At 41.8% G+C, this 23,518-nt stretch overlaps 1 protein-coding gene across 1 annotated transcript in view; it reads right to left on the minus strand.

Annotated features, from left to right (window-relative positions):
- Positions 1–579: 579 nt before the first annotated feature.
- The window catches only part of LOC139330226 (uncharacterized), a 37,957-nt gene continuing 15,018 nt past the window's right edge, over positions 580–23,518 (minus strand). Inside the window, exon 3 of the mRNA XM_070961011.1 lies at positions 580–977. Within this exon, the coding sequence (XP_070817112.1) occupies positions 680–977 (298 nt within the window). The 3' untranslated portion in view covers positions 580–679. The remainder of the gene's footprint in view (positions 978–23,518) is intronic.

The raw sequence follows: 23,518 nt of genomic DNA on the forward strand, positions 1-23,518 counted from the left end.
TTCGGTTTGACATATTTACTGTTCACAACTGGTCAGGAGGGACAGTGGGCTGTCTTCACAGCCGTTTGTTGACAGAAAAGATTCACGGGCATAGACAAAGAAACTCCTGTGTGTTCCTCTAATCCACTTTCCACTGACACCCCCACCCCCTCTGCAGTAGTTTTTGTCCAGATATAGCTATTGTCATAACCTGAGTCAAACTCATATTTAATTCCCACTGCCTGAGCTCCTAATTTCCTCTTTTACAGTCATGTATTTGAGTTAATGAGCCAAAAAAGAATAGAATCACTCAAACAACCCCCAGAATGTACTCAGATCCTCTCTCTCTCTCTTTCTCTCTCTCTCTCTCTCTTTCTCTCTCTCTCTCTCTCTGTGTGTGTGTGTGTGTGTGTGTGTGTGTGTGTTTGGTGCTTGAATTTCTCATGTACTGCTCTATATGTGCTGTCCATGGTGCTGAAATCCCCCGCACAGAGAAACCAAGGGCAGAGCACTGAAGAGAACCTGCTGTTTAAGGACTTCAGTGTCACTGTGCACACTCTTACTCCGTTTGGGGGCCACAGACGGATTATGAAAAACATTTCTGGCCAATGTTTATTTGTGAAACTGGAACACAGTTTACCCACCTTCCCTGCACGACATCCCTGGTGAATGTGTTTGCACATTTCGCTCCTTACCCGCTTCATTTGCACCATGAAGCAGAAAAAGGATATGGCCACTCTGTGATTTTCTTGGCGTACTTCCGCACCACGTTGTCCTCGCCAAAGATGAAGAGGGACCTGTTGACGGTGAAGCAGTTCTCCCTGACCGGGATGGGGTTGTACAAGGCCATGGTGCGGGCACGCTGCGCTTTGGTCTGCTTAAAGGCTGGGGAGATGCCACCTGTGGACACGGCCGCCCCATCGCGGTTCCGGTTGCGCTCGGACCCTCCATCCCCTGAGCTCAACAAGCCCGGGACGTCGTCTCCAAAGCGGGCCATTCTGTCAAAAGCAAACCAAACGGGAGGAAAGACAGTGTGAGAGAGGAGACAGAAGAAGAGGTTATAGTCTCCCAGAAAGCAGGGCGCGGTGCTGCGCTCGGTGTGACGGCAGCGGAGTGGCGAGATCCCGACCAGTTTTAGTCCATCATCAGTTTCACATACATGTTGTTCAACTTAAGCAATTTGTTCAAAACATTCACGGCTTTCTCTCCAGTGAGGATCCCAGTAACAGAAGCACGTCGATTCCCTCCTTTCAAGTGCGCTCTGCGTAATAATGATAAAAAAAAAAGGACACACATCCAAAAAGTAATTCAATCCCGCCTCATTTAACAGTCGGTCGTGTTAAACGAAGCTGGGAAAACGGACTCATTTTGCAGCGTTTTATCCATCCGAACACTAACAGCTTCAAGAAAAGCTGCAACAGGTCACGTCTTCAGCCATCCTCCTCAGTCCCCTGAGCGAAAAGCGGGTTGATCCACGGATTTTTCAAAAAACTAGTCCACTGAGCAATTCAGAGCACATCACTCCTGTCTCCTCTCTCCTCTTCTCTGTTGACCACCTACCACAAGAGCGCTATCCTACTGCATGCGTAAGAGGACGACTGGAAAAAAAAAAAAAAAAAAAAAAACTTCCACGACATTTTCCCCGAAACAACGCCAACAAAACAAGCTGTCAACTACGCGTCACAGGGAGGGAAAGAAAATCCCCAATCCGCCTGGTCTGCAGTGGGATGGTGGAAGGACGTGTCTCCCTTTCCCCCGCACTGGAAGAGCAGGAGGACAGAAGACAAACAGTGTCTCCTAATGCGACAGGATCAATACACCTCTCCTAACCTCTGTCCAACCCCACACATGCCATGCGCGGATCCAGTTAACAAACCAAGTGTGAACAGAAAATGAAGATAAGGGGAAAACAGAGCCATGCATTCAGTTGATAAAGTCACAATGCAATAAAAACACGTTAAATGCCATTGCCTCCATCTTGAAGTGTAGAGATTATGTAAAGCAATTATATTGACAGCATCTGTTATTCCAATATTAACGCTGACTTCAGTGCCAATTCCTGTAAAACAGGCCTACTTTACGTTTACTGCATGGTCACTTTTATGTGCCTGCTCAACTAGCATTTGAAGAGTGGGCCATGCTGTGATATTGGCGTTGACATGTGTTGTTCACCCTGCGTGGTCACTGAATGCTGGTCACGCATCGGATCTGGAGGGGTGTGAACACCTGTTGTGAAATACCCAGAGCCAGCAAGACACTCTGGAGGACAGCAGCAAGCGTCTTTGGGTAATTACAGGGTTCAGAGCCTACTATTGGAAGGCATGATAGTGAGGGGGAGTGGTGCTGTGTGCTGGCTGGAAGCGATCATATCTACTCTCATGAGGATGTTTTCACAATGACGGAGCAGGGGCTGGTGCATGTTGGGTTGGAAGGGTGGAGGTGAAATGTACAAATTGTCAGATATGAGAAATTTGACCAATAATTAAGAGAAATAGCTTTGAAGTACAAGGCCAGAGATACAGTAGCTTCATTCTTTGTGCCAAAGTCCCCCATTATTATGCAACAAGGCTAAGATATAAGAGACATAGCTGTGTCTGACTAGCACTAAACACAAAATGCAGCTGAAGAGGTGACCGTCATTAGCTTTGCAGTAAAATGGTCACAAAACGTCTGACAAATACAAATGCTGACCAGGGCGATAAACAAAATAATCATCTATATAGGTACACCTGCAGCAAAGTTCATGGCAATCCAGCTGATAGTTAAGACATCAGAGTCACAACCTCATGATGGCACATGTGGAAGGATCACCAAAGGATGGAGAACAGGAATTTCTGTTTCTGCCGTTATGATTACTGTAGATGTTGATATTTTGACCTGTTGGTGGCGCTACATGAGAGGAAAGGGGGTCACTGAAGTCAAGTGGGCTTGAGGAGGAGTGCCGCAGACAGTGTAGGTATGGTAAGTCTTGACAGATGGACTAATAAACGTCCTTTAAATGAGACACAGAGGCTGTACTCCAAAAAAAGTCCCAAACGATATATGAGTGGGCAGCAGATGCCTGAAAGAGAGCCTTTATTCTCAAAGAGCATCAAGCTGAGAGAGTCTCTGTGTCATAAAATTCATCTTCTACCATCATGTAATTTCTTAAGCCGAGATAGTAACTTGATGGAGACGGAAACAGAAGACAAAGAAAAGATGAACCACAGGAGAGAGTTAACCACCATGCTGACACTGATGGGTATTTAGTGATGGCGGTTATGACGAAGGCAGTGATCAATGGTGTGTGGCCTCCAACTCATTAGTGCCCTGACACATTATGAGCATTAAAAATAGAACGCATAACAGACAGATTTCTGACGTCTCCTCATTATAAATGGCGAGAAGAGACGTACAAAATGTCCTGTAACCCTCTCATCCAGTTTTACAACGTAAGAATCACATTTTACTTGCTTGTTGTTCTTTCAGTCTCAGCTGAGTGTGATAGAAACGTTACTTGTGCTGCTTCCTCTGTGCAGCAGGAAGGGAGTGACACCACTGCGTTGTTTTCTGCCAGGATGAGAGCGGGCGGCAGAAACAGCTTTCTTGGCTGAGAGGTGAGGGGTGAATTATGGTAATTATGTGTTAGCAACAGGGATGATTAGGGTGGAAAGATGATGGTTCTTTGCTGGAAAAAGCCAGAGAGCGAGTGGTTAAAGCCTCTTTGATTGGTGACTCTAAATTGCCCCTAGGTGTGAGTGTGAATGGTGTGTGTATGTGCCCTGCGATCGGCTGGCGACCGGTCCAGGGTGTACCCCGCCTCTCACCCGTTGACAGCCGAGATAGGCTCCAGCCCCCCGCGACCCCAAAAGGGATAAGCGGCATAGAAAATGGATGGATGGATGTTGCGAAGGAGACTTTACAACAAAGATTAGAAAAATTAAATAAAAAAACACCTTGTGGAGTCAAACCACCAGTTATTGTGCTGAACGACTGTGACTGAACCAAGTGAAACGTGACTTTAGGGTATTTGTTCAAAAGCTCAGAGCAACAAATTACTCAAGCTTTGATTGGAATAGTCAAACCAGTAAAAAACAAGATTAGCTGATACCACTAATAAGGCACCCTCTATGAAGAGCTTGTAACTAATGGCTTCATCAATAAGTACTGCTTTATAGATGAGTTATAAGCCAAGACAATGGCTCCCTTTGTCTAATGTTTGTAGACAAAGGGACAAATGTTAGTAATCCATTAATAAATACTTACAGGTTTCTCACTTTCTAAAAAGCCATAAAGTCTGCAGTTATAAATATCACAAAGTCCAGATTCTCTGCAGCCCTTTTCCACAACGTGGTCAAGCAGTCCATTAAATGTTCTGTTGATGCACCATCTGAAGGCGAAGGTGCTTATAACTGATCAGTGTTTTATTAACCGTTAATAAGGTCATTACTTACAGCTTCTAAAGCTTTTAGGAAGGGTGACGTAGCAGAAGATTGGTGTGAAAATGTGCCGACTTTATTTGAAATTACAAAAGTCCAAATGTTGGACATTGAAGCAAAAAGGTCTTTTTTAATCAAATTAGGCCAGCACTTTAAGTTCCCCTACTTAGCATTTAAAACCAGCATATAAACATTTAAAAAACGGTTTATAACTGACAATAATGTAGTTGTAAGCATATACACGTGCTTAATAATGTCTTTGTTAACAACACTCATGAGTGGAGGCTGCTGTATGAACTTGGTGGACCACAATATAAAACGAAGTTGAAATGATATTAAAAATAATGCATTATATAATAATTTATAGTTTTCCTAAGAAAAGTTTCTGACTGTATATCTCCTTACAGCTGCCTCACAGTGTGTGACAGTGACAACAGTTTCTTAAATGCTTATGTACTGCTATACATGCTGAATAGGGAGACTTAAAGTAAGGAGATCCTCCAAAATAAATTGATATTTCAAAATGAACTGCAAAACACTTAAAAATAACTGATCATATTTCTCATAGAAGTAACAGAAAACCTTATGAGATGTGTAGAAATTTACAGGAAACCTAAAATATTCTAACGTGGAAGCTAAAAGTCCCATAAAGGTTTTGGATGAGAGGCTGAGGGCTAACTGTATTAAAAACATCGTGAACAAAACAATACACTTAAGCCTGATAACATAAAGTTCTGATAAACATTGGTGGAGAACTGACATTTAATTTGACATGGCAGACATGTTGGAACATCTTCTCCAAGCTGTAACAGATGTCTAGCTTGCAAAAATCCAGCCGAGGAACAGCAGTTTTCGAGGTTAGTTGCTGTGATGACAGCAGGTTGACAGCGCTTGCTCTGGTAATGGGACAAGTGCCACGAGACTCAGGACTGAGGTGCGAACAAAGATTTCAATTAAAAAATGGACCGTGTGAACAGAGATGCCTGCTAGGCCTGTATCTGACACCTGGTCATTAACACGCTCATGGCTTAGTAGTCTTCTAACTAAATTGGCTACTCACCCCGAGGGAGAGATAATCATGTGAAAGCCCACATGTGAATTCACAGTGCATGCGTGTTTACTTGTGTGTCATATGTGACTGTTTTAACAGTTTCCATCGTCACCTGCCAACATCTTTCCACCGTGCTCCCACATTCTGGACTCATCAGCTGTTTCTGTGAGAACTTGAACTATTTTCATGCCACAGTGTCGAGTTAACCCAATTTCTGGCCGCACAAACCCAGAGATGAATTGTAACTGTAATAGACACAACCAGGATGTGGCCGGTTCACCGTCTGTGCACGTTTCCTTAAAAAAGAACAGCTGCTGATTTTTCAATTGCTGGGTTTTTGTTTGTTAGTTTTCTCAACCAGGAAAACAGGGCCACTTTGTAAAAGAGCAGCACACATATATCTGAAGCAGATAATTAAAAAACACCCTCAATAACAAGAAAAAAAAAGACACATTCATGTTCAAACACATCTTAAGAAACATTATCTTAAGCTTGTACAGTCTGATCCTATGGAACAAATACTCAGGGACAGACTTGGATTCACACACACATTTGTCTGTTTCTAATTTTTGCTTCTTTGTGGAGCAAAGGGAGGTGAAAAGTGACGGGGAAAGAAAAAGACATGATAATCAGAGACTAAATGACAAGCAGTGTAACAGGAGGAGTGTGAGTGCTGGCAGCTAGTGCAGTGAGTAACACATAGAGCAGAAGACACTTTGTTTACACAGTGCTGGAGACAGACAGACAGAGACGTCAGATAAGGAATCTGTGTGTCTGTCTGAGTAAGACGTGTCAACACATTTTCATCAGCGTGGAGGATGCACTTGTTGACAGCCGTGGGCGGGGCTTGAAATGTGCAGGTATAAAAGAGCAGATCAAAACAGGCACTACGGTGTGAGTTTACTTCGTTTATTCCACTGAACCTCTGCTCTGACTAGATTTCAAAATTTTCAATTTCAGTCTTCTTTTCATGTCGTTAGTAGATCTGAACACGTCAGACAAGAATCCTCACACCAAAGGATCAGAGGAGTTAAAGTTTGCTTGAAAGTTGTTTTTTTTTTACTCTTGCCAAGCGAACATAATTGTTTTCTGCCTGTCAGTATCAGATTAGTCTCTATAGCAACAAGACATCCATGAAGAAATGAGCTTCCGCACACCGCCTTGAATATAATCACAATACATTTTATTTGTATGGTACCTTTCAAAAAAGAGTGTGTCACAACAGCAGAATGAAGGGCAAGGAATAAATTAAGTAAAAGCACATTTTAAAAAGTGCAAATCTGTAATTTATTCCAGAGTGACGGGGCCCTGATGACAAAGTCGGTCCCTGGTTTTCAATCTAGATCCTGGGATCTCTAAAAGGGGCCCAGTGGAGGATCTCAGAATTCACTTTGGCTCAATGGGATTAAATGTTCTCTGATACACTGTCCCATCCAGACCTTAAAAGTGATCATTTAAATCTTCAAATCCAGTCTAAAATGCACAAGTAGCCAGTGAAATGAAGCTAAAGTTGGGGTTGTATGTACTCCTTTGTTAGAATTTGTGATGTCTGGAAAGGTTGTGTTTGCTGAAGCATGAGCAGAGCGAGTTACAGTCGTCTAGACTGGATGAGATGAATGCATGAATGACGATTTCCAGGGTCTTGGGAGATAGAAAGAGATTCGTCTAGCTGGGTAAAACAAACCAATTATCTTAACATGCTGACTGAAATTAAGATTATCATAAAAACTGACACACATACAACACAAAAAATAGTGTCAAATCGATAATTAATACATGTAATACAGGAGCTGGATGTAAAGACATTTGCAAACCTATCATCACTGAACCAAACGTATTATCTAAGCTTTCAGTCACAAAGACATTTGTCAGAGCAAGCTTTCAAAGTGAGCACACACTCACTTGGATTTATCTTAACTCTCACTCTAATTTATCTTTCACAATCACAATTTCACTTTTCACAATCTGAACACAGAGGGTGTCTCAGTTCAGACAGTTATGTGCATCCCTCCCCTTTATTTCTCATGCATTTAAAGAGGACTGCGCTAATAAATGGAGAGGATGGCTGCACACTCTGCAGGATTTACTAGCCTCACTTCACACAGTCTGCAAGAGGCAGCTGCAAATCCAGCAGGTGCATTGACAAGGAAGGTCGTGGTGGGGAAGAGAAGCTTGGACTTACAATCCAATCAGCCAATCGCCAAACAAAGAGGGTCGGTTGTTTTTGAAGTTAAACTTTAAGCTGACACTCATTTGATTTTGAGCTTTTGAAAATACATTACATACGTCCTGGGAATGCATTCACCCTCAGCGGAGAGGCAGCAGCTCGGTGAACATCACATTCAAGTCGAGGATAAATGACCACAGAGCCACGATTCCCTGTCCGCTCTTTGTTTGGTGCTCTAACACAGTCAGATTCTGTGTTCATTTATTATGAGCTCTCTCGGTGCAGGTCTCCAAAGAATTCCAGTTGATTAAATTTGTTTCTTCCCCACCACAACCCTCCTTCATACCTGTGTAAATTTGCACCTGCTCTTTAGAGGCAGAGATTTCAACACACAAAACCGATAGAATGAGAAATAATCTCTTATTTTTCCTTCCTTATTCTTTCCTTATTTTTTCCTTATTAGCATGGTGCTCCCTAAAAACACATGTCGTAATGGGAGGGGTGGACCCTGCAAGGCAACCTTACAGGGACGTGTGTGTGTGTATCAAATCAATCATCATTTCATAGATTTGGCTTAACACACAGTAATCATGGACTGGTGGAAAATATAGAAATGCGTCAGCACGAAAACAATCTGTTCCCACAGTCTGTCCGCACAGCTGATGTGCGTCAACAAACACGTTCATGTGAGTGAAAACATAACCATGCTGGCAAATGTGAAAACAGAATATCTTGAAAACCAGGGACTGTTTTCTCTGTTTTGGAGGTTACCATACCTACATTTTTTGGGGTGTCCTCACTTGTATCAATATTGGAGATGCATCAGGTGATTAAGCAAATCATGGGGGCAGAGCCAGCATTCTTTATACTGGGACAGACTCCAGAGGATACCTAAAATCAGACATTATTCCTTGTAATCTCAGTGGAGGGCAAGTGGAGTTCAACTGGTGCAGTTTACATGTAATTGGAGCCATGCGTACAGATGCAACTGTGATTGTGTGTAAGCGCATGTATTGTGATTGAACTGGTCACAAACTGGTTAGAGATGTTGGTTAGAATGAGATTAACTGGGTGTCTGTGAACTGAACTTACATTTGTTATATGATTTGTGTATCATGTTTGTATATTCACCTCTATATGATTGCATATGTAGATTAAGTGCGAATTACACTTTGACTACAAACACCCACTTAACATATTGTCAGAACTGTATGCGTCATGTGTTGTTTTCTCATTCATCTGCTTGTACAGTATATCAGGTGATGCTCAAATCTCCCCCATAATAACCGCTGTGCTGGGTCAGTGTGCCGTCGGCCAGACCCCGGCGTCCAACATGACACAGATGAGCTCAAGGCAAACACAGAAGGACGGACAGACGACAAAGCCAGACGTATTGATGTGGCGAGATGAAGGGGCCGGGGGGATTGGACTATATTTAGCTTCATTGAGATGGTAATGGTTGGAACATGAGAGGACTTTTGTGTCTGTGTGTGAGTGTGTGCGGTTTGTGTCTGGGTGTGTGTTAATGATGAGCCGAACAAGAACCAACATTTGAATTTCTTTGCTTTACGTTGGGAAAGTGTTTTTGATCATAGAAACAGGAATAATTACCAGACGGATTTGGCAGAATCAATAGTCATCTCTTTGTAATAACACATCGTGGAAATAGCAGCACTGTTGCTCTCTTTCCTGGCCTTGATCAGCGCCCGAAGGAAATATGATGAAACGCATTTACCCTGCGGCACGATTTCTCTGCCTGTCTCTCTGTCTTACCCTCTCTCACCCTCCTCTATCTCCCCAGCTGTCTTACCCTCCCTCTCTCTCTCTGTACCCAACCCAGATTTATGCCTTCCACTGTTGTCTTCCTCTTACTGTTTCCTAGCAACTGAACTGACATGCCCCCTATTCTCAGCCCTGTGAATCTGTCGCCGTAACCCTAGATTTCATGGAATAACCTATATACATCATCGTTCCCTGCAGGGACTTGAGTTATGGCCATCGTCTCCAGACAAACGACCCCTTCCATGAGCATGTGGTTAACCTGGTTTTCCTGACATATTGCAAGTTTTGAGTGGTCAAAGCAACAGTTGGCCAGTGAATGCTGCACCGCAATCATCGACCAGATAACAAAACAAACATGAATGCTGCCATTTATTCAGCTGCTCGATGAAGTTAAGCAACTTCATTTAGAAAGATAAAAAGGAGTGTTTTAGGGTTTTGTGACACTAGTTGCAGGCGACTGTCTTCTTCTTATTCATGTACTAAATCTGCTGTCGTGAACTTACTGACTTGGAGGAGGATTAGCTGTACACTGACCAAATGATTTTGAGAAATTCATTCATATAGGGTTTATGCAGATGTTTGAAGCCCAAGGAAGCTGAGCAGTAGATGAAAACACTGCAATGCAGTCTGTGGCAGCTCGCTGTCCATGTCAAGATGAGCATAGTCATGCCCTAATAATAACCGTGAAGTGGAAAAACATCTGAAACAGCATTTACAGTTCATAAAAGCCCAATCTACAATTTTATGTATATATATAAATATACATAATAAATATATATATATGTAACTGCAGAGCTTGACTTTCGGGGGAAAAACAAGCATTTTATGTTTCCTAATTGGTTTCAATTTAAAATATACAGCTGCTTCACGACTGTGTTTCTAAATATTACTGAGGAAAACAAACCTTTTAAAGCATCAGAAAGCATTAAAAACTTGAATGTAGTTGTTGTCTAATATCCTTTAGCTAAAAAAGAGATTTTAAATATTATTGGGACAACACTTGTTTCAATGTGGATCAAAGATTGCATCTTAAATTAGCTGTGATCTTTTATTACAAGTACACATCACACCAATGATAGAGAAGACTCTGACGAATGTCAAGTCTTTAAATGAATAATAAATTCACAAGACATAATTAAACAGTTAATGGAGATTCAATTGTGCAAAGAAAATTGGATGTCAGGTTTATCAGGCTGTTTAAATGTATGTATCAACAAAGAGGCTCTGTTAGTGTACAGGTGGATGACTTTACCGGCTGATATCTATTTAATAAAATGCCAGTGTCAGCTTCAGATATCAGTCTGACACAAATTTCTATGTGTACTAACATTACTGTCATATTATGCATCTTAAAATCTGTCTAATGCTGCACAACACTTGTATTTAGTCAAGAGTGGTGGGAAATGGAATTACCGAACAATTATCTCCATCTAGTGATAAAATGGTGGTACTACAATATTTGATATTCCATAATTTAATGTCAGAGAAAATTCACCAATGTTCTATTTGGATCATTTGAATAAAAGATGTGATTTCAGCATTTACAAATAGAGAGTTAAACAACAGGAGATGTCAATCAATCAATATTGTCAGACCATCATGTGCATCATGTGCCCGCTACGATCGGATCATCACTATGTGTATTAACGTGTAATTCCCCATGAAAGCAGACATATTTTCAAAAATATCTTAAATTTGTAAGTTGTTTTGATGTTATAACCTATACTTAACCAGATTTAATAATGCAGTGAGATTAAATAAAATTCTAATTGATATCACTGATGAAGAAAAAAGAAAACTTTGGGTTTTGTTTTGTTTTGTTTTACAATGTTTTATATAAACTATTAACCTTAGATATATACTATTTTCACGATGATGATCATTGAGGTGATCTGTTTCTATTCAACAGAAGTAATGTGGAGCGATTTTGAGACTTTCTTAGTCCAAACATTTTAAAAAAATGTGGTGCACATTACAACACATTAAATCCTGATGATGGACATCCATCATAATGTACAGAGAAACGGAAGCAGGAAGGCTAATCAAAAAAAAAAAAAAAAAAAAAAAGAAGTCATGAATAAGGATTTTTCACTGACTGCTCGGCACTGCAGCCATTTACTTTTTAAATTGAACCATCCGGCAGTCCATATATCTATCTGGCTCAAAATTAGAATGAATGAAAGGAGCGTTAATAACCAAACTGGCAGCCTGACAGATCAATATTGTCAACAGGCAGCAATAAATTTATCACAGAGGTGTGCAAAGGCCCACAGAAGGTTGGTAGGCCGGCAGATGGCGAGGAACCAGGAAAAGTAAAAGTACTGTGCAGTTTGCAGAGAGGGTCAAAGCTTCAAGCTGTCTTCCCTGACCTCATAATTCATAACTCTGCTCCAACCAAAGACCATAATGAATATCAGATAACTCAATGATTATGTTTATGTTTTTCTCAGACTTTGCATAGTAAGCCCCCAAAACTCTACAAGGCTAAAATGAAATCTCCAAGACTCAATCCAAGGTTACTACTAAGCCTGTCCCAGCAGCTGCAGACTGGCTATGCTTGATTTTTTACTCCTCATGACAGTATTTCCCCACATCATTACCTAATGGCTTCTTAAGTGGCAGCTGCTCTGATCTGGAAAACATACTGTGCAGACAAGCTCGACTGAAGCAGCAGTGAATCACTAAGACTGCAGATTATGAATATCCTCTGGCAGGCTAAACAATGTTAATTTAACACTCATAGGATCAAATCAAACTTTGGCTTGAAATGAATAGGATGGAAGAATGATTCATCAGTTCTCCATGTGTCTGCAGTCTCAGCCACCGCTTCTCTTTATCAATGTTTCAGCATGCAGAGGGGGGCTCCAGTGTGCCGAGCTTTAAAACTTTAAGTATGTGAGGTGTCACTTTCCTTTTCTCCTTGTACCTCTGAAAAATTCTCAAAGAAATCTATTTTAATTATCCCTGTTCTCCTACAGCTCATTCCAGTTGGATTTTGATACCCATTTAGACACATTTGCTCATTGATTATACAAACAAACGATTGCTTCCCGGGCTAAACACAATCTGTTTGAATGCATGCACGAGCCTGTCTGTGCAGAAAGCAGTTCTCAGCAGCTCCAGTAGGGGTCACAGACATGCTGCTGAAGTTGCAGTTTAAGGCCATATCGGATATTGATGATGGCTCAGTTTGCTTACCCAGCATCCTTCTCCCCATTTGTCAAACCTACTCCATCCCGGAGCAAAATAAGTCACGCAGCTGCAACATTTGGGCTCCCTCTGGTTTTGTGGAGGAAGTGGATGTGATGAATACTTCACAGACTTCACTTTAGATGTGTCTCTGGTTTGTGTCCCTGCACACTAGTCTCAACCGTGTGGATCTAGACGTGGACCACATACTACACAGCCTATCGCTGAACCGTAATCCTAAAACAGGGGCCAAAAAAGGCAACTTAGTTATAGCTAAGTGTCCCTGCTAAGCCCATTTGGCTTGAAAGCAACAGCGGCTGAAAGAAATCCTGCTGAACAACAAAGGTATTATTTGCTCCAGTAAGCTAACAGCATTGAACTCTGAGAGCACGGCACAATCATCTTTGATATTTAAATCAGAAGCTTTGAATCAATGACAGGGCGCACATTGATCTTCCTCAGGGTGTCAGGACTTTAATGTCTAAAGAAGCATGTGACAGCTTGGCTAGTTTCAGCATGTGTGCATGCAACACATAAACACACTGCCTTCCCCCACAAACACACAGCCATTAAAGTACAGCAATTTCTAAAGCTTTGTTCTGTAATGGTGAAATCAGCTCATTGGCAGAATAGAAAGACGCATGGAGGACTACTTATTGCTGCATTTCAGTGGATATATACAAACTTAACTCTGCCATAAAGGTATAATAACTTGCCAAAGAAGCAATTATTTTTAAGAATTATTCCTTCAATAGAAATGGACGTTTCTGAAATAGATGATTTGGTTGCATTTCTTATTTATAACTTGCCATTCTGCAACCTGGACCGCCGACGACCCGAATCACTTCCTTCCACATGTTAGCCGATAGCCTGCTCCTCTTTTAACAAGCGAGGGTTAAAGGTGTCACGTGTCTAGCCAAACACATTTACATGAAAGCCTTTTATTTGTCTGTGTACATGTGTACATGCTGGTGGAACAGGTTGACAGGTCACACTGCTTCCTGTGCTAAATGGTTTCATATCACAGGGCAGAGCGGGAGGTCAATGCAAAGTGCTGCTTTTTCTAGCTGAACCTGAAAAGCAAACCAGCTGCTCAAAAAAAAAAAGATCTCTCCAGCAAATATGTGAAACAGAGAGCAAAGAAATCAAGTAATTATCTAACACGACTCTGTTTTTATTTTGACAGAGGCTGATAGAAGATGCTTTGAGGTCCAGGCATGATGGATTTCTTAATCAAGGCAGGCTTTCTGTTTCGCTTTCCAGAATTTCGACAGTTACACTTCTTACAGCGCACTCACTTACTTAAAAATAGATGTAAATGACATAAAATTCCATCCAGCACAAAGCCTGAAATATCATTTTAAGATATTACTTGCATGAGGTTAGTTATCAGCACATCTACAGCCTTTAATTATTAAACAGATAATAATGTTGATCTATGCAAGTGCCTGCAAACCATATGCAGTTGGATTCACAGCTGCGCAACGTATGTGTGTGTGTGTGTGTGTGTGTGTGTGTGTGTGTGTGTGTGTGTGTGTGTGTGTGTGTGTGTGTGTGTGTGTGTGTGTGTGAGACCTGGTATTTATCACGGTGTGGGGACAAAAAACTGTTTACACAGTCACATTGTGGGGACTCACCTGCCTTATGGGGACAAAATGCAGGTCCCCTTAATGTAAATCATTAAATTTTAGGGTGCAGACTGAGGATAGGGTTACGGGTTAGGTAAGGTTAGATTAGGTTAGGTTTAGGAATAGGCAAATAGTGGTTATGATTATGGTTAGGGTTAGGGTAAGGCTCCAGGAAATGAATGTAAGTCTATGTAATGTCCCCACAAGTGATAAAAACATGTGTGTGTGTGTGTGTGTGTGTGTGTGTGTGTGTGTGTGTGTGTGTGTGTGTGTGTGTGTGTGTGTGTGTGTGTGTGTGTGTGTGTGTGTGTGTGAATGTATAATAGTAAATGAGAGAGCACGCTGCCGTCATATGGTGTTGAATGGGGAGCCCGGAGGCCATATTTCATAGAAGGCTCCCCAGGAGATGTAGCTGGTGTGAGTAAAGCAGGCCAGGAGCCAAGAGATGCATGGTAGTAGTATTTACTGTAAGGCTGTAACACAGGAATGGGGAATGGGGACATGCAGATTATATAGGCCATGTGAGAGTGTTGAGCTCTGAACTAACATCCCTTTTGAATTGAATAACAGTCTGTTGATCCACCACTGTGGTCTCAACAACTACTGGAGGATACAGACGTTCCTGATTCCCTCGTCATTGGTGATCCCCTGACTCTAGAGCCACCATGAGGCTGACAATTGTGGTTCTGAGCGGAAAGCTGGACAACTATTGAATGTTTTGGCATGAATTTTGGGAATCATGCCTCCCTCCAGATGAAATTCGGCCTAATCACTTTGGTGATCCTCTGCTCTGACTTTTCCTCTTGCTTCATCACCAGCTCAAAATTTACATCTGTGCAATAGTTTGGTTTATGATTAAATAGCTACAAAACTAATTAGCGATGTTATTGTGCTAATATGCTAAGCTAAGATGGTGAATATTGTCATCATACCTGCTGAACATCAGCATGTTAGCATTGTCACCGCCATTAGCGTGGCTGCAGACTCTTGTTTTTCAGATTCTTTGTTACCGTTTTTGTCTTTATTGATGTGACAACAGAGACTGACAGATTGTACATTGGGACAGAAAGAGGGAGAGATGACATGGAGCAAATGTCGCCAGCCAGAATCGACTTTTGGACTTTTGGAATAAAATTTTTTATACACTACCTAATTTAATCAATTTTTGCAGAGTCTTCAATCAACAAAACCAAAGAGAACAATGACTATATGGTAATATATTCATTTTGATAATCAGGGATTTTATATAAACCACAAATAACACCCCCAAAAAGTTCATACTACTTCAATCTGTACCCATCTTCCTGCTCTTTGCTGAAGTCCTAAACTCATTCCAATCCCGTCACTGTCCTCATTTTACACCCAAGAGCAACATTTAGTCAAACTCGGACACCATCATCTCCTGACAGATCTCACATCTTGGTAGCTCATGATCTCTCTCCATCTCTGTGATGGTCATCAACAGTGTCAGTTTGAAACATTTTGTGCCATCTAAACGCAGGACGACAGAGAGAGAGAGAGAGAGAGAGAGAGAGAGAGAGAGAGAGAGAGAGCAAAGAAAGAAACTAAATAGGGAGGGTGAGTGTGAGAATGAGTGCAGCAGTATATCATTTTATCATTTAATGACGCCTCCCTAAACGCAGCACAAACAAATACATCCTTGTCATAAAACAAATATACCAGCTTGAATTAAATGAAAACATTATTATAGCTAGCAAACAAACACTTCCACACTTTTCCCTCGACACACATTCTCTCTCAATATCGCCGCCTTCTCCATTCTGCGTATTGTTTGACAGACACATGGTTTTGTGGCGCGGAAAATGGCTTTTCAGCGTGTCATCATTAATAATTCACTTATGACAAACAGCTCTGACATTTACACTGCGCTGGGTGTCTGTCTGACGCTGACAGGGAGACAATAATGAAGGAGAAGAAGGCTGATACAGGCAGAGACAGATTCTCTCTCAGTTGTGTACTGATGAAATTAGAGAGGGTCAGGCCGAATAAAGTGTCAAACCCTCAGTGGGAAAACACTGATGGAAGAAACAAAGCTGCCTGTGATGACCTTTCCATCATCCATTGACCTCAAATTGATTTTAAGTGAGTAACCGTAGCTCAAAGAACAACGGACAATAACCTATGAGTACTATAAAGCCCCTTAAAGCAAAATCTGATATGAATGAGCAAACGTGTTTGCATGACATTTAGATTGCATGCGTTGTTGTCCAATTATGCCTCTGTCTGAAACATCAATCACACATTTTTCAAGAGACAAATGTGAATAAGAAAATGTGTAAATGAGCAGCTGGCAGACTTGCTGAATGACTAAGCGAGGGACTTTGTAAATCCCTATTTTTCCCTCCTGAATATCTGTCTGACTCGCAGCTCAACAGGTTGAGAATAAACCCAATGTGTGAAGCTCTGCAAGGGCAGCAGAGTGCAGACGCTTTCTCACAGCTAATGCTTTGTGGGCTGACTAACACTGAAAGAAGCAGACAGATTGAAACGAGAGGAGGTGTCACTGTTTCCCTTACTAGATTATTGCTTCTGCACTCTGTCGAGCAGCTTCGCGAAACACAAAACAGTTTAATCAAAAGTAAGAAGACATGAAAGCACCAAATTGCTTGGATCAAATTGTGCAGACATTTTTTCTGTAGATGCCAGAGGAGGAGGTCACAAACTGACAGCGTACAACAGTCAAGCCTGTGTTGGCTGAAAAACAGCTTTCTTCAAAAAATGAGGAAGAAATAACAAATATGGAAAGACAGAAAAGTGCTGATAAGTGTGTATTCTGAGGATTTAATATTATGCCTATTTGTCACAGAGATATAGCCAAAATCAATATTCATGCTGAATATCGTTCAATGTCTGAGTGTCTTTCAAGGCTTATAACAAAATTATTTTGACTGAAGTGTTTTCATGAAATGGTGATGGTGACGCTTTGAGCTAAATTCTTACAAATCTTCCCATGCTAACATGGAGTCAAATTTATTTCTCGAGCACATTTATAACAGCATGAGCTGACCAATGTGCTAAACAAAAAAAGGCAAAAGAAAACAAGATCAACAGAGCTGACAACAAGAAGCATGCATAAGCATGTGTAAGTAAAAAATAATGAGACATCCATTATAGAAGCCCATTTAGCAGAGGCAACTTCAGCACATTCAAAAGTTAAAGCAAAGACGTGGGCCTTGAGTGTCACAGCCTCTTACCTGCTGCCATATTCTCTCTCATCTGCTCACATGTCCAGCCAGTACTTTTCCACCTTTTTCACGCCCACCTGCTCACTCACCTGAGTGCACACCTGAGACTCATTGCAATTAGAGCAGTGCTTGAGCTGCTCTCCTACACTCACTCTGTGCCTGATTGTTCTTCACTACATGCAAGACTCTTTCTCGTTACCGGACCTTCCTGCCTCTGCCTCTGACTATGTTTGTTGCCTTGCTCTTCCTGGATTTGTTACTGATTTGAACTGTCAAGTGTTTTGTCTGCCAAACATTTTCTGAAGCTGTCATTCGCTCAGGACGGAGCATCGATCCGACTTCACCTAAGACTCAATGTGACCTCTGCGTTCAGGTAGTGTTGCATTTGGATACTAAACATACCTGTTGCATTGAGCTGTGGAGCAGTTTTTTTTTTTTCCACAGACTGGGGCCTACAACTGAAAAAGAGCAGGCACCCCTGAGCTTAGAGATGAGCCCTAGAGATGATTACAAGTGATTGGTCAGAGGACCTGAGTGTTCTTGGTGGGGTATAAGGAATTAAAAGGTCCAATGGGTGAGAGGGAGCCAATCCGTGAAGTACTTTAAAAACATAAAACTTAAAAATGAACTCTACAGCTGACAGGGAGCCAGTGAAGGGAGGCATGTATGGAGGAAATATGCTCTTGCTTGAATCAATTAAAAACCTAGCAGCAGCATTCTGCACATACTGACGTGAGGCAGAAGACTGCCTGACTCCCATGTACAAGGAGTTATGGTAGTCGAGGTGAGAGGTAATAAAAGCATAGATTATTTTTTCAGAAACGTGTAATGATAAGAAGGGTCTGATTTAAGCTAAGCTTCATCCTGTAAAACGGATGAATAATACAGGTAACACATAAATAATGCTGGTGGATTCAGGAGGACCAGAGAGAACCATCTGAGTTTTCAGTTCATTTAGCATGCAGAGCTTCTGGGACATCCAGTCTTTAATTCCTGGAAACAGTCGAATAGAGGCAGCAATGATTAGCGTTTTAGCAGCAGATTTAGCTGGGTATCATCATCAAAAACAATGGAGTTTCCTAATGAGGGGACCCACTGGTGGCATATACAGAGAGAAGAGAAGGGGTGCAAGAACAGAGCCCAGAGGAACCCCACAGGTAAAGCTTACCGAGGATGAAGAAGCACTCCCTGCACAGACAGAAAAATGTCTGTCTTCTCAATAAGACTTAAACCTATGTATAGCTGTTCATTGGATCCCACCCTACTGTTCAGCTCCAGTCATAAGCAGATTATAATTGGCCACATAGATAGCCCCCATTGTCTGCTGCCGGTCACAAATCATTGTGATTTTTTTTTTTTTTTTTTAAGAGCTGGTTCACATTTTTCATTCTTCAAAAGGGCTGGAGTTGCTGGAAAACAAGTCGTTTTTTTCAATAGGAAACATATTTTTTGGTAAAACTGGAAGCTGACAGATGTCGCCTGAAATTAGATAAACATTAGGGTCCAAGTTGTGTTTCTTAAGGAATGGCTGAATCACTGCCTGTTTAAACCAAGAAGGAAAACAAGCCATGAAAAGGCAACAATTTATGATGGACAGGATGCTGGGGCCCACAATATCACTTCCCACAGAAAGGAGAGAATCACAGGTTGAACCTGATTAAAAACAGACAAGGCTGATCCAACAAAGATCAAGAGGTATTAAAGAGGAACGTGAGATGAGCCTAAAAAGTCGAGGAAATTTTCTGTGAAAGGGTCAGGAATAGTAATGCCAGTTGGGTCAATAACAGCATTTATAGAGCTAAAAACACTTTGAGTCTATGGCAGGTGCTTGATATTAAGTCAGAAGTATCTCGCCCTTGCTGCTTTAACAGTAACCTGGTATTGAATCATGTTTTCAAGCATCTCGAGATTTGTAGCTTGTCTTATTCCCGTTTCCCGGGAATCCCGTTGGACTCAAATAATGATACAGTTTCCTCAGCACTCAGGTGGAGCGGGTACAGGGGGCAGCTGCTTCACCCCTTTACCATTATTGCTAAATGATTTTATTAGTTTAACTCCCGCAAATTGGGGTTGAGCAGCTGCAATGGTGCTATTGAGGTCAGGTGGTGCCAGCGACATCAAAGGTAGCCACATTGGGGTCTTCAAGCCAGGGATTCCCTGCCAGGATAGCCGAGTCCAAAGCACAACTACTGTAAAGCCTACACATTTAGCACAACTAAATGCTAAAACTGTAGCATTCTTCCTCTGGGCACCACGAATGTGTGTACAACAGCTGTTGAGATATTTCAGTCTGGACCAAAGTGGTATTGCTGTTGACAGATCTATGGCACCAGCATGGCTAAGAGCAAAGTCATTTGGTAATGGCCTTACTTCATGCAGTGCTTCGTACAGACTTCAACTAAAATAAGATCCCTGAGGCACTGAAGCAAAAACCGAAGAATCTCTCTGTTTCTTATGCAAGTGGATAAATAATGAGGCTTGTGCTTGGTGTGTGAAGAATGAAAACACGGACACTGCTGTAAACAAGCAATTTTCCAACTGCAGCTGTGAGCAATGAAGCTGGGCAGACGCTTTATGGATAGCCAGCAGCACAGCCAGTGTGCTCCAGTCAGGTTGTGATCAGAAGACACGAAGATCCAAGTCTGTAAACACCCATGCAGAGAACAGAACCAACATGGTTCAACACTGCATAAATAACCACTGAACACACACACACACACACACACACACACACACACACACACACACACACACACACACACACACACACACACACACACACACACACACACACACACACACACAGTAACTACAGCAGTGAGGATGTGCTGGTGTCTTCATCTTTCATCTGTAACCACTGAGGCCTGCAGCATTTACAGAATACATCACCTGTGAAGTATTACATGAATTGTTGATTTGACATCCCCCAACACGTCTTTAACGTGCTGATTTTTATATACGTGCGTGTGTGAATGGCCGGTCAGCATGGCAGCCAAGGCACTTCATCAGCACACACAGCATGACAGCATGTTAGGCCACAAAAACATTGGAAATTCCTGTGATGTGGTGGCGTGTTGACGCAAAGCAGTTTGTGGACGTGTGAATGATTCAACTTAAAAAGTGGTTTCAAAATGCAGCTCTGAGGTTAAGCAGCCAACAGGAGGAGAGAAATGACAGAGCAGTTCCTGCTTTAAGTGGTAGGAATCAGGTGTTTCAATCAGGTGTTGAAAATGTGTCAATGATGCTCCTGAAGCTGGTTCCACCTCACACCCAAAACTTTATCCAATGCCAAGTTAGCAAAGCTAAACAAAACAACACAATGCACTTTCATACATGTAAATGCATGTAAAGTGCAGGTGTATGTGTGAAGAGGAGACAAATGAAGTGACATTTATTCTTCCTTTTTTAAATCTCTTTTTTATTGTCCAATTGAATCACTTGGAGACCGAGGACTACTGCCTTTGTGTCATCACTGCACTCTGCCAATGAAGTCTCATTTGTCCTGCATCCCTTCACTGTAAATGTGCGCCAGCAGAGCTGAGGAGTGTGTAACAGCCCTCATCAGAGGAGTTACTCAGGGCAGAAGATAACAAACACACAAATGCCAGTGTGACATTGGACCCAGAGGGGTGGAAATCGAAGCAAGTCGAGGAACTAATTCAAGACTACAGGCCTACTCCTAGTATACACACACACACACTAGTTGTTCCAAGAATACATTAAAAATCATCCTGGGGTAGAGCCTCATTCAAAGTGCTGTCACATATGGAAACTGTCCTCATGCTAGAGAGCCTTGCCACTCTTTCAGAAGTCTGCTCTGGCTCAATTTCCAAGTTCAGCTTAATGACTCATGGGTTTAGCATATGCTGCCATTAGTTTAACAACTCTAACTGCCTTGAATCTCTGGCTTGCAACATTTAAATTAACCACTTCTCCCACACAGCCAGGAGCTCTTCTTTCACTGCCTCTCTTAACTTCAACAAGAACATTCTGGTTACGGGGCCTCCGATACGAGGGGTCTGTCTTGGGGTCTGAAGAATTATTCTTTAACACCAGGAATCATAGCCAGACTCGCCTTCATTGCGTTGCACAGAAAAATCCCTTTTTATTTAACCTGAAGAATTTGTATTTAGTTTTTTATTTCAGAGTTTTATCCTAAAGCTAGTGGTGATACCAGCGTTTCCATGGATCCCAAATTCAAAGTAATATTCTTGTGCACTGAACATCAAGAACATTTCCACTACCCTAAAAATCATGGCATTTAGGCAGAGCACTCTTGAGTTTCCCTTTTTTCCATCATAAATGGAAACACACACAAACACACACACAAGGGGGTTTTCATCACTTGTGGGGACATTACATAGACTTACATTCATTTCCTGGAGACTTACCCTAACCCTAACCTAACCCTACCCTGTTGACACATGACTATGCCTAAACCAGCACCAGGCCGTCAACCCATGAGTGTGTTTCTATTTTTTTTATTTCCTTTCATTCCTATTCTATTTTCTTATTAACCCATTTTTATCCCATTTCTTAACCACTTTTTTCATTTTCAGTCACTGCTCTCTAGGTTTAATCCACAAACCAACTTTTATCCCGTGTTTGTTTATAGCTTCACAGATTTCCTCTGCAACTTTTAGTGTGTTTTACTGTGCCCTCTCTTGTCTATTGATCCTTGTGATTGCTTTTTATTGTTCTTTGCTTATTGAATTATTTTATTGTGTTTTTTATGGTGCTCCCCTTCCTCTGCTCTGCTCCAACCCCCCCCCCCCCCCCCCCCCCTTTTGTCCCCCCCCTGGGGTGGTGTCAGACCATTCACTATTTCATCTGTGGCAGCGTTTCATCAGCTGAGACCCAAACCTAACTCGAAACCCTATCCTCAGTCTTCCCCCTAAAATGGAATGATTTAACTTGTGTCCCCACATGTGACTGTGTAAACAGATTTTTGTCCCCACAACATGAGTAATACATAAGTACACACACACACACACACACACACACACACACACACACACACACACACACACACACACACACACACACACACACACACAGTGCACCAAGGTCAAACATGACCAAAACATGTTTTAGAGCTCTCCTCTATTTGTGACCCACTTCAATGCCCTTAAAGGCCTGATTGATTCAGCCTGATTACTGTCATTAGAGCTACCTTAATATCAACTCGTAAGTACTGTTATTTCATCAAGCACATCCGAAAGGACGCCTACGCCTTTATCCGGATCGCCATGTGCCAAATGCTACACACACACACACACACACACACACACACACACACACACACACACACACACACACACACACACACGTGCATCTGCAAATACAGACTCAAAAGCAGAGGAAGATACCAGAATTGGAGGCTTTAATTGCTTAAAGCAGTGTTTGCTGCTTCAACATGTCTTTGAAGCAGAGCTCCGTATGTGGCATGCGACTCTTTAAGATGCTCCCATTGGAAGCACAAAAAAACAAGACTAAAAGACTAAATAACAATGGCACATAGAGGTTGTGTTGTTCATTACCATCCACAATACAAAGGGTTCAAAACAAAACAACGCATGATGTTTTCATCATTGTTACACCAAACCAACGGAGGGGCTAAAAATATGCAGACCAGGTCGTGGAAATGCCAGAATCCAACAGAGCAGGAATACACTCAACAAAGGTCATGGCAATCAGACTACAGTGTATATATCTGTGCATGTGGGGTGTAAATATTAATTTTAATGTGAGATAGGTGCAAGAGGAAAGGTTATAGGGCCACTCAAGTCATGAGAGTTCATCCCCTGGGAATATGAAAATCTACAGCAAATTGAACATAAAGCTAACCAGTATTCATCTTGTGTACAACGGTGATAATTTGACACTGGTGTGTGTCACAAGGAAGGTCGCGTAATGGCCAAATTGGACTTCTTGGGGGAATGAATCTAGGAATCTGGCTGGATGATAACACCACAGAAACCACCACTAAGACATAAGAAGCCATCTGGCCATTAGATTTCAAGATACCTTGTCTTGAAGAAAAGTATTGATCATGAGCAAATTTCAATGTGATGGTAGTGCTCTTCGACAGGTCGGGG

Source organism: Chaetodon trifascialis, chromosome 4 (genome assembly GCF_039877785.1).
Source record: "Chaetodon trifascialis isolate fChaTrf1 chromosome 4, fChaTrf1.hap1, whole genome shotgun sequence".
NCBI classification, from domain to species: Eukaryota; Metazoa; Chordata; class Actinopteri; order Chaetodontiformes; family Chaetodontidae; genus Chaetodon; species Chaetodon trifascialis.